Genomic DNA, 12,734 nt, shown 5'->3' on the forward strand with positions numbered 1-12,734 from the left:
AGCAGCAGCAGCAGCAGCAGCAGCAGCAGCTCTGCTGGGTCTGATGCTTCGAGATCAGGATCTTCTTTGATATCGACCACATCTGTCCTTTCCCCTCACCGCCCCCTTGCAAGCTTCTTTTGATCACCAAAGGAGCGCTGCAAGTCGATCCCGATACACACAGATAAACATGGCCGCCAACCTTCCCCAGCAGGGCCAGTCCAACGGCGCCGCTTTCGACCAACACCAGCAGCAACCTCAGCGACAGCTTTTCGGTGGTGAAGAAGAGTTCGGCGATGAAGACGAGCTCGGAGACGATGTCGATCTCGTCGTAGGCGACTACTCCGCTCCGTTTGCCGGTGAGGCTGGTGCCGAAGTCGACGAGGCGCAGGCCGCCGCTCTTGCCGCAGCCCACGCCCAAGCACAGCAGCAGGCCCAGGCCGCTGCCCTCGCCGCAGTCCCCGACCAGATCCGCAAGTACATCGTGCTCTTCAACCAAGCCGTGCAGAACAACAACGTCCAGGACATCAGCAACGCCTACGAGGGAACGTGGAACCGACTCACCGACAAGTTCTACGCTCGCTCCGAGTGGCCCGAAGCCGAGACCATCGCTCCTCTCGTCAACGACGACCAGAAGTTCCTGACTCTGTACCGAGAGCTCTGGTACCGTCACGTCTACTCGCGTCTCAGCCCCGACGGTGAGGACCGCTTCCATTCGTATGACAACTACTGCGACTTTTTCAACTTTGTGCTCAACAGCGACGGACCGGTGCAGCTCGAGCTGCCCGCCCAGTGGCTGTGGGACATCATCGACGAGTTCATCTACCAGTTCCAGAGCTTCTCGCAGTGGAGGAACAAGGTGTCGAACAAGTCGGAGGACGAGATCGCGCTTTTGCAGGATGGAGGCGTGTGGAGCAGCTACTCTGTTCTCAACGTGCTGTACTCGCTCATCCAGAAGTCGCGCATCACCGAGCAGCTGGTAGCAGCCAGCAAGGGTGAAGATCCGGACGAAGTTGCCGGAGAGTTCGGCTCCAAACCTCTCTACCGCATGCTCGGATACTTCTCCATCATCGGTCTGCTTCGAGTCCACGTCTTGCTCGGAGACTACACTCTGGCGTTGAAGATGCTCGACCACATCGAGCTCAACAAGAAGTCCGGGCTGATCAACCGCGTCACTGCCTGCCACGTCACCGCCTACTACTACGTCGGTTTCGCCTACCTCATGCTCCGCCGCTACCCGGATTGCATCAAGAGCTTCACGCACATCCTCGTCTTCATCATGCGTCTTCGTCAGTACCACACCCGATCGTACCAGTACGATCAGATCAACAAGACCGCCGATCGAATGTACGCGCTCCTCTCCACGGCGTGCGCTCTCTGCCCCACGCGTCTGGACGAAAACATCCAGACGCAGATGCGCGAAAAGTACGGCGAACAATTCAACAAGATGACCAAACCCGGGTCGGAGGGAATCGCCGCGTTCGAGGAGCTCTTCATCTACGCCTGCCCTAAATTCATCACCGCCAACTCTCCACCTTACCACGACGAGGAGGCGCTCGCCGCGTTCACGGACAAGGTGTACCCCGATCCCACCCAGCACCAGCTGCGCGTCTTCCTGTCCGACGTCAGAAGTCAGCTCTCCAACGCCAACGTACGCTCGTTCCTGCGACTGTACACCACGCTGGGGACCGACAAGTTGGCCTCGTTCCTCGAGATCGACGAGGAGGAGTTGGTCGAGATGATGATGGTCATGAAGAACTCGACTCGATCGCTCAAGTGGTCGAGCGGAAGTCTGTTGGAGGGCGAGGTGGTCAACACGAGCGATTTGGATTTCGTCATCGACACCGATATGGTTCACATTGCCGAGTCGAGGGTGGGCAGGAGGTATGGAGATTGGTTCTTGAGGAACGGCACTAGGATGCACGATGTGCTGGCCAACATTCAGAGCAAGGCGTTGCCGATCGTGGACAAGCAGGCGCAGGAGGAGGCGAACGCTGCGGCAGCGGCGGCGGCGGGCGCTGGCGAGGGCAAGGATAAGAAGGACAACAAGGGCAAGAGCTCCTGGAGCGGAGGAGCTAAGAGCGGCGGTGGTGCGTTCTCGAGAGCTGCAGGTGCAGGTGCAGGTGCGAGGAGCGCAGGTAAGCCCGCTCCCGCTGGCGCGTGGGGTTCGAAGGGTCAACAACCCTCTGTCACTGCTTAGAACGTAGCTCGAGGTCAGCTAGAACCGAGTCGGCTGTCTCGTGACGACGGAGGACCCTTGGTGACATCACCATCCGTCTGCGCCCTTTTTCCTTTCCCCCTTTCACTTGTACACAAAAGTAAATATCACTCACAGCACTCGTCCAATCATCCCAAAACATACGTGCGGCCGTACTGGGCGACCTCACTTACTCGCTTCGAGTCACATTATCCCTTTCAGGTCTGAAGGAGCGGAGAGATTTCCACCCAACATGAACAACCCCCAGGATGGCGCAATCTTCGTATGTTGTTACATGTGTATTCGAGCAAACCACCCAAAGCGCGTCAAATGCCGATAGCACCGACAAAGATAACCGGACGATGATCGGATCTTCCCTCCAAGATGCGCATCTCACGATCGTCCAACGACTTGTAGAGCAAGCATTCGATGCGACCCCTCTTGGGTCCCAAGAGCGGCGTCTGCGGCTGCGCATCCTCCTTGTGCTGTGGCAACTCGGTCGCATCGATGGACTGGCTCGCGTGTCGGTGCGATCTGAGAGCCGAGAAGGCAGGGGCGAAAAAGGCGGGCAGGTGGGAGGAGAGGCTGTCCATCCACCCACCGCGATCCGTGCTGGATGACGAAAGCGTGCGACGTGGTCCAGGTGACGGTACGGACCGTGTCGAAACGGGTGGCGAGAGCGGCTTTTCCGAAGCTGCGCTTGCCGAGGCCGAGCGAACGGGAGGCTGGGGCACCTCGAGTGGGGAAACTGTGGCAGGAGAAGCGATCTCCTTGGTCGGAGACGGGAAAGACCAGCCCCGGCCATTCACCATGGGCGAGTTGTTCTGAGACGTACTCGACTGCCGTGGTGGGATCACGATTTTCGCGTGTGAGGTCAGGGCCGACAAAGGCGAGGAACTCCGCTTAGCGGCACCATCGAATCGATTGTCCCTCTCCTCCAACTGACTCGGCAAATCAACCGTGCTGATAGCGGTCCGCGTCGTCTCCAGCCCTGCCAATCCAAGTCCTGCACCGCTCTCGAGTCCCAGACTGGTCGAGGTTGGCATCAGATCGATACTGCTGTTGTTCTTGACCACCCACTGCGCAGTATCGTGCGTGTTGTCCGTCGAGTCGGAAAACGTGAGACTGGGGCTCAATGCTTTGAGTCGATGTCGGTGTCTGGCTGGGTGTAGGAAGCGTTGCAAGAGGTGTGGCTCCCGCGTGCGTTCGTCCACTGCCGAGATTCGCGTAACTGCCTTCGGACTCAAAACGCTCGGCTGCGATGTTGTGGTCGCCCGATCGCTATGCTGACTCCTGCGCGTCGCGCTAGCTTTGCGGGCCACCTCTCCCTTCGGCCCGACCTCAGCTCGAAACGGCTTCTCGTCCGCAAAAGCGATGGAAGAGCTGCCGGCAACGGCGGCTATGAGACCGTTGGAAGCCGTTCGCTGCGGATGCATGTGGTGACGGCGCTCTGCTGCTTGCCGCAAAGGCGTGATTAATGCACTGGACAGCGCGCTGCCGACTCTAGACCCAAGCTTGGCCTCGTGTTCGGAGCGCTTGAGGTCGTCTGCGTCGCCTTCCGGATCTCGATCTTCGGGATCGAGCGGGACCGTGGAACGGAACAAAACTCGATCGCACCACGACGGCACCCTCTGCTTGGCGCTTGTGTCGTACGGCTGCGCTTCGAGGAAGTCAATCTGCTCGGCAGTGGCGCCAGTCAGATGCGGATACTTGGCTTCTCTGTGGGCTTTTGCTGCTGCCAGCGCAGTCGCTTTAGCCATCTGCAGCGACGAGCGACGCGGACCAGCTCGGACAGGTGCCGGAGCACCGCTCTCGCTCTCCTTGTCGCTCGAAAGAGCCTCGCCTTCTCTGCTCAACACATGGCGAATTGTTGGCATCTCCCCATGACCCGCACTACTGGGGTAGCCGTCCGAGGACAGTAGGCTGCCTCTTCGTCCTGCTGCATCGCAAGACTCGTCGCCGTCAGGCGCATAGGTTGAAAGCTCCGTCCCAGGCGACGGCATGGAGTTGATCGAATCCACGATCGAGTTGTTGTCGCTCGAAGCCGATGCCGTCATGGCCGACTTCTTCGGCGACTCGGTCAGGACGTTGAGCCACTTCTTGCGACCGCCGGGTTGACCATCTGCAGAAACTGCACTGCTCAGCTTCTCTTTGATGTTGGTGCTTGTAGCGCTACGCATCATGTCCATGATCTTGAATTTGGCTTTAATCGCGGCGCCAGGAGAGAAGAAGCGCGGGCCCTGGGCTGCACTCGTGTTCTCGGCAAGCTGGCGTTGCCTTTGCAGTTCGAGTTCGCGTTCACGAACCAGCGCCGGGTCGACGTCTTGTGGCAGGCGAGCCTCTTGGTTTCGGTACGCGCGTACAAAGCCGGAAGACGATGCCATTGAGCCAAATGCCGAGGAAGAAGCAATCGAATACCGATCTTCGTCCGATCGATCGGGATCGTGGGTATCAGACGCAGCTGCTATGCTTTCATCGCCAGCAGTAGGCGAGATGCCGTGCGGCGCTGAGGCAAGCCTGGACGAGTCCAGGTGCGAGCAAGCATCATTGTTGAGCCCGCTCTTCGGAAAGAAGGCCGGACTGGCATCTCCCAGTTGATCCGCTTGCGAGTCGGGCTCACCAAAGCAAACGGTGCTATCCTCTGGGATGACGCTCTCGCCAAGGGGAGTCGTTGACGTTTCAGCTGTGGCGGTGACTGTTGAGGAAGCCCCGGGAATATCGATTGCGCTTCGCGTCGAGGTCTGCGTCTTGCTGCGCTTGAGCTTGAGTGTACTGAGGACGTCGTACTTGTATGTAGGAGGGAAATGAATGGGAGCCTCCTTGAAGCCCTTGAAAGCATCTCCTTCCTTGAGCACTTTGCCAAGCTGGTCAAAGGCGAGCGCCTGATCGTACTTCTTGTTCATCATGAGCCAATCGGCATGCTGGCGCGAGATGTCGATGCGGAAGTTGAGATCGCCAAACCAGAAGGTATGATCGAATTGCTCGGTGATGTCTTCGAGCCGGGATCGCGGATCGTCCGTTGGCAGGAACGAATCCACCTTGAGCGCTGCCTTGATCTTGGCCACATTTGCCAATCGAAGGGCGACCTTGTCCTCGTGTGCTGCCAAATGTGCGTTGACGAAGAGCAGCCGTGTGGCGCCCAGCTTGAGCGAGATACCTACGCCGCCCTTGTTGCCAACACGACCTGCGAGGAGGCCAGACTTGACGTGAGATCGCGAAGCGCCACGGATCCGATCCTTGCACCCGCGCCACACATAGACAGCCATGTAGCAGCCCATCATGCGCTCCTTGATGACTAGCTCGTACGGGCCCAAAGACTTGGGCATCGAGTCGGCGAACGACTTCTCGGGTGCTTTAGCACCAGCATCGCTCGCAGCGGGGACGGCTAGAGCTGCAGAGTTGCTGGGGACTTGACCTCCGACTTTTGCGCCGGGTTGGGCGTCGGGATATGGCGAAGGAGTACGCGATGGGGTTGGAGGATCAACATGCACTTCGTTATTCGAAGGGACTGCAGAGCCCGCTGCTAATGTCGAGAGGCTATGTGATGAGCTCATGCGGCTCATGGCAGGTGTGCCGGGTACAGTCAGCCATGGTGTTGCGCTCGTCGAAGCATTGACGGAGCTCGGCTCGGCTGCGTGAGCCGCCTGCTCACTGGGAACCGTCGATAGGCTAGACAGCTGCTGCGCAGTCTTGGGAACGATTGCTGTGGGCGAGAGTAGCACGGGTGACGAGACATATTCGGCATCGGTCATATTGGCGGGGCTCGATCGACCGGAAGCCGGGGACTTTTTCACAATATCGAGACGGTTGAGATTGAGCTTGGGCACGAGCCGCTTGCGTTTGTCGGCGCCGGGTGAGGACTCCGCGGGCGGGGGAGCTGGAGTATCTGTGAATGCACCAAATCCTTCGAGGGTACTCTGATTGGGAGTGCCTGGCAGACTGAAGCTGGTCGGGATGCCAACAGGGCTTGCAGCACGCGATAACTCGGGCGTCACGGCTGCCGAGACGGAGTGCGATGGAACGCTCTGCTGAGGATCATGGAGTGCGAAAGACTGACTAGATTGGGCGACTTCTTTCTTTGATGCGGAGTGAGACAGCGCGCGGGCGAGGCGGGCGCCGCTGATGAAAGGTTTCTCCTTGTGTTCCTTGTCCTTCTTAACGTGCTGGTTGCGGACAAGCCAGTCCTCGCAGAGATCGCTCCAGCCTTTGCCGCCGATGTTGGGCCAAGCGACGAGCTTGTCATCGTTGTGTAGATCGGTGGTGCTGCCGCCAAAGCCGGGCATAGAGCTGCCGCCGATCATGGGCGAAGCGAGCGGTTGGCCAGGAAGAGCAGTGGAAAGTGGGCCAGAGAAGAATGGAAAGCTGTTATCGTCCGAGGGAATTTGCAAACCGTCTCTGTTCTGGATAGATGAGGGCGCTTCGTCGGTAGTCGAGTGTGCAGACTTGTTGTTTGCATCGGCAATGGCGGGCAGGCTATCGCTGTCGCCCGACCTCTGCTTCTCCTTTTGCTTGGACGGCTTCGATCTGTCCTTGTCCTTGTCCTTGTCTTTGGCAGCACGCGCCTTTTGCTTTCCGAAGTCTCCCAGCTCGTTCGCCATGCCGACGCTGGTAGCAAGACGCTTTCCGTCTCCCCAGGGACATTCCTGACCTGCAATGACGAGCAGATGGTAAGGATGCGAATCATCGTGCGGGAGGGGCGGGATGCGATCTGCTCTAGGGACGTGCTCTTGACCGACAACGTGTTGACCTCTGCTTTGATTGCGTGCGGATTGTGATGCGTGTTGGTCGTCATCATCAGCACTGTCGTAGCTGATGTCCCAATCGGATTCGGGCGGGACATACGGACCGGCTTTTCCGAGGAGAACTTCGAGCTCGCCTTTTGGGACGCTGTCGTGCATGTTCCAAGTGATAATGCGGACTTTGATGGAAGGGCGCTGGCGTGGCTGATTAGACGAGTGCTCAGGATGCACGTTGGACGTTGTGTGTGAAGTCGGAAGGGTATACGCTGACGGAAGCTGAGAAGGGTCGAGACTGGATGCCCTGGATGGGCCGGCGGACGTCGATTCTGGGCGTGGTGCGACGGCTGGGCTGCTGCCCAGATTTGATGCGGTGACGCTTCGAGGCAAAGCGGCGAGCTTTGGCGGGGGCGAAGAAGCCACAGAAGGCTTGTGGATGGACGAAGATGGCGTAGTGGTCTTTGGCAAGACGCTCAGGGCGCCTTTGGGCGGTTGCGGATGTGGCGGCAAAGCGACCATCTTGGGCGACGTGACGGCGTGGGCCTCGCTTTCTATCGAAGTTGAGCTGCTGAGCGGATCCGCATCTGTGTGATGCTGGCTGTGCGTGTCTGAAGTAGGAGACAGAGCAGGACTGGAGCCAGAGTGAGAGTGCGAATGTTGAAGCAGAGCATGCAAACGCGCACGCAGAGGTGGTTGATGAGGCTGATGCAGGGCTGGTTGTTCATTGACGCTGGATGCCAGCGATGGCGAGGAAGGGCCTGCACTCGCCATCTTGGGCGGTGGTGAAGAGGTCGAGGGAAGGCTCGGAGACATCCTAGGCTGAGATGTTCATGCTGTGGCTCGGACCGCCGTCAGAAGACAAGCACGTGCATCCGAAGTCATCCAGCAAAGTGAAGCAGAAGCAGAATCGGCGAAGGACGTCAACTGAAGCTCATGGCTCAGCCTCGTGGCTCGTGATGTGGTTTGGTGGTATCGTGTGGTGGAGTACCGTAGTCAGTAAGGCGAATGCGCTGTTCGAAGCGGGACAGTAGAAAGTGCGAGCGAGTTGAAACATGGAAAAAGCAGCCGCAGCTCAAAAGGGTAAGTTGGCGTGGGGAGAAATCTCGCCAACTGACCGTGCATCTCCTTACAATCACAACCAAGAAGAAATAAAAATAAACAGGGATAGGCGAACGCTCGAAGACACGACCCAGCGGCTATGGAAAGCAGGTTGCACTTCCAAGCAGCTTGCTGCAGCTGACTGCCCGCAGCGCAGCCGGCGGCGGATCACTGCTCGTCGATGAGCGAGTGCGAGCTAAAATATGGTGTAGTCACGCATGGACTCGTGCGAAGAGCAAACGAGGCAGACACCAAACAGCCATGATTTCAGGGGTGCTGCTGACAAGCTTGGGCCCTGATGGGCATCCTGCATCTCGCTTCGGTTTGTTGTTTCGCTGTCGGTGTTTGAAATGCGACGTCCTACAGCGTCATCATGAACTCGCCGCGACCTTTGTATTGAAAACGTTGGATATATAGGTGTAACATTTTTTAGATTTTCTGCACAGGCCGCATAGAGTCGGGCAACGGTCGTGCTCGCGTGAGACGCGGAGCTGAGCTGCCCTTATCGCTGCACGCTGGGATTGAATCTCTCAGAAAAATGCCCGTCGAGGTGCATAACACAGCGAATGGCACCCTGCTCAGCTCGCCGGTATTCGGTCGATCGTCTTCCGAGGCGAGACCTCTTGAGACCCTTGAGGTTGCAAGTGGAGCAGGGAGGCGAGCCGTGACGACGACCCTAATCAAGACTGCCAGTTGACCGACAGCAATGCCATGCCGCCGCTTCGGCACTTGTCCGTATCACACACGCGCGTGTGCCGCTCTGATAGCCGGAGCTGAGCGTGGTTGATAAGTGAGCTGGCTGCCCTCGAGCTCGATCCACCCCACACTCTCATCTAGCTAGACTTATCTCTACGCCCGCGCCATCCTGCTGTGACTCGGCTCCTCCGCTCAACCCCATCTCCAGCAGTACAAATAGACGTCGGACCCTCCGCATACATCGCGAAATCCGTCCCCCCGTCGAGACACCTCAATCTAAATTCAACAACCCCCCCCATCCATCGCCAGACCTAAGACGTCAATATGGGTTCCTCCGCATCCAAGCCCGTCGCTGACAGGACCGCCGCCGACGCTGAAGCTTTCAACGAGAAAGCCAAGTACACCGTCGGCCTCGACTCGTCCCGAGCACACGCTCAAACGTCGAGCAGCGTCAACCATCATGCCGCCGATCGTCTCGCTCGCATCCAAGCCGAGACGCTCCACCGTTTCGGTGTTGCCTCGTCCTCCTCCTCAGACGTTGAACGTCGCGCTGGCATCTCGCTCAAATCCATCCCTGACTGGCAGCAATCTGCTCTTGCAACGCAATCCGCTCGATTGGCACAGATGACGCTCCACAATGCCGACATCAAGGCCAGCCTGCACAAGCGCGACGTCGAAGTCTCTTGCGCCCACATGTTCTCCCACGCCATCCCCTACGAGGTCAAGCCTGTGGTCAACCAGAAGAACTCCGGTCGATGCTGGCTCTTTGCTACCTGCAACGTCATCCGTCACCAAGCAGCCAAAGCGCTCGACCTGGACGAGTTCGAACTCTCGCAGAGCTACTTGAGCTTTTGGGACAAGCTGGAGAAATCCAACTACTTCCTCGAGAACATGATCGAGTTGGCCGACGAGCCCCTCGACCAGCGTGTCGTCGGGTTCCTCAAGACCGCCCCCACCAACGACGGTGGTCAGTGGGACATGGTCGCCAACCTCTTGGAGAAGTACGGCGTGGTGCCCAAATCCGTCTTCCCTGAGAGCTACAACTCGAGCTACTCTTCGCAGATCAACTGGCTCGTCACGCTCAAGCTGCGAGAATACACGCTCGAACTGCGACAGATCAAGCAGGACGTCGAACGCAAACTCGGCAACCTGGTCCATCGATCCATGAGCGCCCAAGAGATCAGCTATGCCGTCCGACAGGCACAGCGCGCACGCAAGGACGAACAGATGGAAGAGGTCTACCGTCTACTCGTCATTTCCCTCGGCACGCCACCTCAACCTGACGACGAGTTCACCTACAACTACCGCAACAAGGACGGCAAGTTCGTCACCATCCGCTCCACTCCCAAGCGTTTCTTGGCCGAGTACACTGGCACCTTTGACCACAAATCACGCTGCTCCCTCATCCACGATCCTCGACACGAGCCAGACCAGCTGATTACAGTGCAACGTCTCGGAAATGTCTGGGAAGGAACCCCGATCAGCTACGTCAACACCACCGTCGACGTCATGCGCACCGCCGTCGTCAGCTCGATCAAAGCCGGCCACCCCGTCTTCTTCGGCTGCGATGTCGGACAATTCTCCGACAAGACGTCCGGAATCATGGACCCAGCCCTCTTCGGATACGAGGAGGCCTTCAACGTCACTCTTGGATTGACAAAGGCACAGCGGATCGAGCTGGGAGAGTCGTCCATGACGCACGCCATGGTCATCACCGCGGTGCACATCGACGATCGCACGGGCAAGGTGGAGAGGTACAGGGTGGAGAACTCGTGGGGCGAGGCGGGCGTCGGTAACGGCAAAGGCTTCATGGTCATGAGCGACAAGTGGTTCGAAGAGTTCAACTACCAGGTGGTGGTGGACAAGAAGTTTATGCCAAAGCATCTGTGGTCCTTATTCACCAGGGGTGTAGATGACAAGACGGTCAGGTTGCCTCCTTATGATCCGCTTGGTGCGCTCGCGTAGTCGGAAGGTTAGACCGCGATGAGATACTTCTTCCTTTGTTAACGTCTTGCAACTTAATTGATGATCACAATCACACGAGCGTGAATGACAGCAACTGACACGAAACAATGCAGCCAGCGTGGGCTCCGTCAGCCTGGTCGATCTAGCCAATTGAGATTCGCTCACAAGCACAAATCACTGCAGTCATCACACACCCGCATCGTTTGAACCGAAAGTTACCAATTGGATCAGGAACAACGCCGACTCCATCGCTGACAGTGCCCACCACTTGTTATCCCTTCGCGTTCTTCACCTCACACAGCTGCGGCAGGAGGCTTCCACCTGCCCAGCCCATAATTCGCTCTGATGACGATCAAATCCAACGCCATGCGGATCGAGTCCTTGAGCAGATCGATCTTGCTACCCTTGACCTCCTGCCAGTCTACGCTGACTTCGACGACGGGAATGGGTAGACGTTTGAGTGCGTTGAGTTCTCCTTCGACCTCGTCGTGTTGCTCTTCCTCCGTTGTGTGCGGTTGTTGTTGCAGTGCGAGTTGGGAGCTGGTCTGGGCGAGGATGAGGAGTTCGACGTCAAAGATCCACCCGTCAATGTGACTGGCGGGGAAGACGAGTTGTGCAGTAGGTCGGGTGAACAGCTTGAACCCGCACTGCGTGTCCTTCACCTCCGGCTGCACGGGTAGAGATACCACTTTGCAACCACCTTTCTTCCCCGTCACTACGACCTTCTTCCCACTCCTCCCAGTGATCTTCCCCATCACCCCTCCCAACGTCGGTGGTCGCAACAGCAACGTCAAGAACAGATGAAAGCTGTGCATGAGGAAGTTTCTCAACAAGCTTCGCTTCACCACCGCATCCGACTTGACCATGTGTGCTCGACTGCCCACAGCTACACCGTGACCTTTGGTCGTCAGGGTTTGCGATAGGGTGTGGCAGAGCTTGGAGACGTCGCGGAAGGATGTAGCGCCATCGGCGTCGGCGAAGAGGACGAGGTGGCCACGCGAGTGGAGTACGCCGTGTCGAACGGCTCCGCCTTTGCCTCTGTTCGCGATGAGACGAATGACGCGGATCGTCGAGCCTGCCGAAGGGTGCGATCGGGCGAAATCGAGTGCGACCTGGTGCGTGTTGTCCTTGCTTCCGTCGTCGACGATGACAATCTCGTACGAAGAGAGTGGATTGTGAAGTGCGGAGTGGACACGGGTGGTGGAAGCGGATCCATTGACGTGGATTCCGTTGGCGACGACGCCGTTCGATCCATTGCTGTGATCCTGCGGCAGCCCTTGCACCAAACTCCTCTTCTCCTTCTTCAAGCCTTCCAAAAACTCCACCGTCTCCTTCAACATCACCGGCAACCTCTCCTTTTCGTTGTACGCCGGAACCACTACGCTGAGCTGCACCGCTCCTCCCTCTCCTCCAATCTCCGACAGCTCATCCAACAAGCTCGCCAGCGGTTGTGGTTTCTCACTCGCGGTCGAGAGGTAGGTGAGCTCCGAGGGAGAGCTGCCCTTCGATTCGGGCGTGAGCAAGACGAGTACGAGATAGAATGTCGATGCGCCCAGCGCCAGCAGCGTCACCAGCGCGATTGTGATCTGAGGATAGTAGTGGTAAAGAGCGATAGGGATGGCCGAGAGGAAGGAGTAGATGGTACCATCGAGCAGTGTGGAAGGACCAGCAGAGGCGGCCGAGCCGGCTACTGCGGCTCCTGCGCAGCATGCGGCACCCATGACGGATCGAGCGGGATGGTGTTGAGCCTGTCGGCGCGAGACTCTGCTTGTCGTAACGTCGGAGTGGGTCTGCAGGCGATCAATGGAAGCCCTGCATGCGTTGCTGCCTCGTAGCAGTACAGACCTGACCGGACGTGGTCTCGAGAAGAACACGACAGACTAGACCGACGTTGGCTGTGCTCGTTGTTCTCGGGCTGCGTTGGAAGTGACCTTGGTGCTAGGCTGCTGCTGTGTTGACACGGCGTTGCTGTGAGACAAGTCACCTGTAGCAAGGAGGAGAAGCTCTTATACGATGGAAGAAGACCAAGTTGTGATCCGGTGGGGCGCGGCAACAATGGCACG

The 12,734-nt window shown here is 58.1% G+C and overlaps 4 protein-coding genes across 4 annotated transcripts; 2 read left to right on the plus strand and 2 right to left on the minus strand.

Annotated features, from left to right (window-relative positions):
* Positions 1–169: 169 nt before the first annotated feature.
* On the plus strand, positions 170–2,433 carry PHSY_004607 (hypothetical protein; the record flags this gene model as incomplete). Its single annotated transcript, XM_012335220.1, has 2 exons — positions 170–2,117; positions 2,399–2,433. 2 exons carry the CDS (start codon positions 170–172, stop codon positions 2,431–2,433), a joined length of 1,983 nt encoding a protein of 660 aa, XP_012190610.1.
* Positions 2,434–2,502: 69 nt separating this feature from the next.
* PHSY_004608 (inositol polyphosphate phosphatase) lies at positions 2,503–7,683 on the minus strand (the record flags this gene model as incomplete). Its single annotated transcript, XM_012335221.1, has 1 exon — positions 2,503–7,683. One exon carries the CDS (start codon positions 7,681–7,683, stop codon positions 2,503–2,505), a length of 5,181 nt encoding a protein of 1,726 aa, XP_012190611.1.
* Positions 7,684–7,917: 234 nt separating this feature from the next.
* PHSY_004609 (hypothetical protein) lies at positions 7,918–10,671 on the plus strand (the record flags this gene model as incomplete). The annotated part of the gene is made up of 2 exons (XM_012335222.1): positions 7,918–7,992; positions 9,052–10,671. The coding sequence occupies 2 exons, from the start codon at positions 7,918–7,920 to the stop codon at positions 10,669–10,671; spliced, it is 1,695 nt and encodes a 564-aa protein (XP_012190612.1).
* Positions 10,672–10,964: 293 nt separating this feature from the next.
* On the minus strand, positions 10,965–12,392 carry PHSY_004610 (glycosyltransferase; the record flags this gene model as incomplete). The annotated part of the gene is made up of 1 exon (XM_012335223.1): positions 10,965–12,392. One exon carries the CDS (start codon positions 12,390–12,392, stop codon positions 10,965–10,967), a length of 1,428 nt encoding a protein of 475 aa, XP_012190613.1.
* Positions 12,393–12,734: the final 342 nt, after the last annotated feature.

This window comes from Pseudozyma hubeiensis, assembly GCF_000403515.1.
Source record: "Pseudozyma hubeiensis SY62 DNA, scaffold: PHS45, whole genome shotgun sequence".
NCBI lineage: Eukaryota > Fungi > Basidiomycota > Ustilaginomycetes > Ustilaginales > Ustilaginaceae > Pseudozyma > Pseudozyma hubeiensis.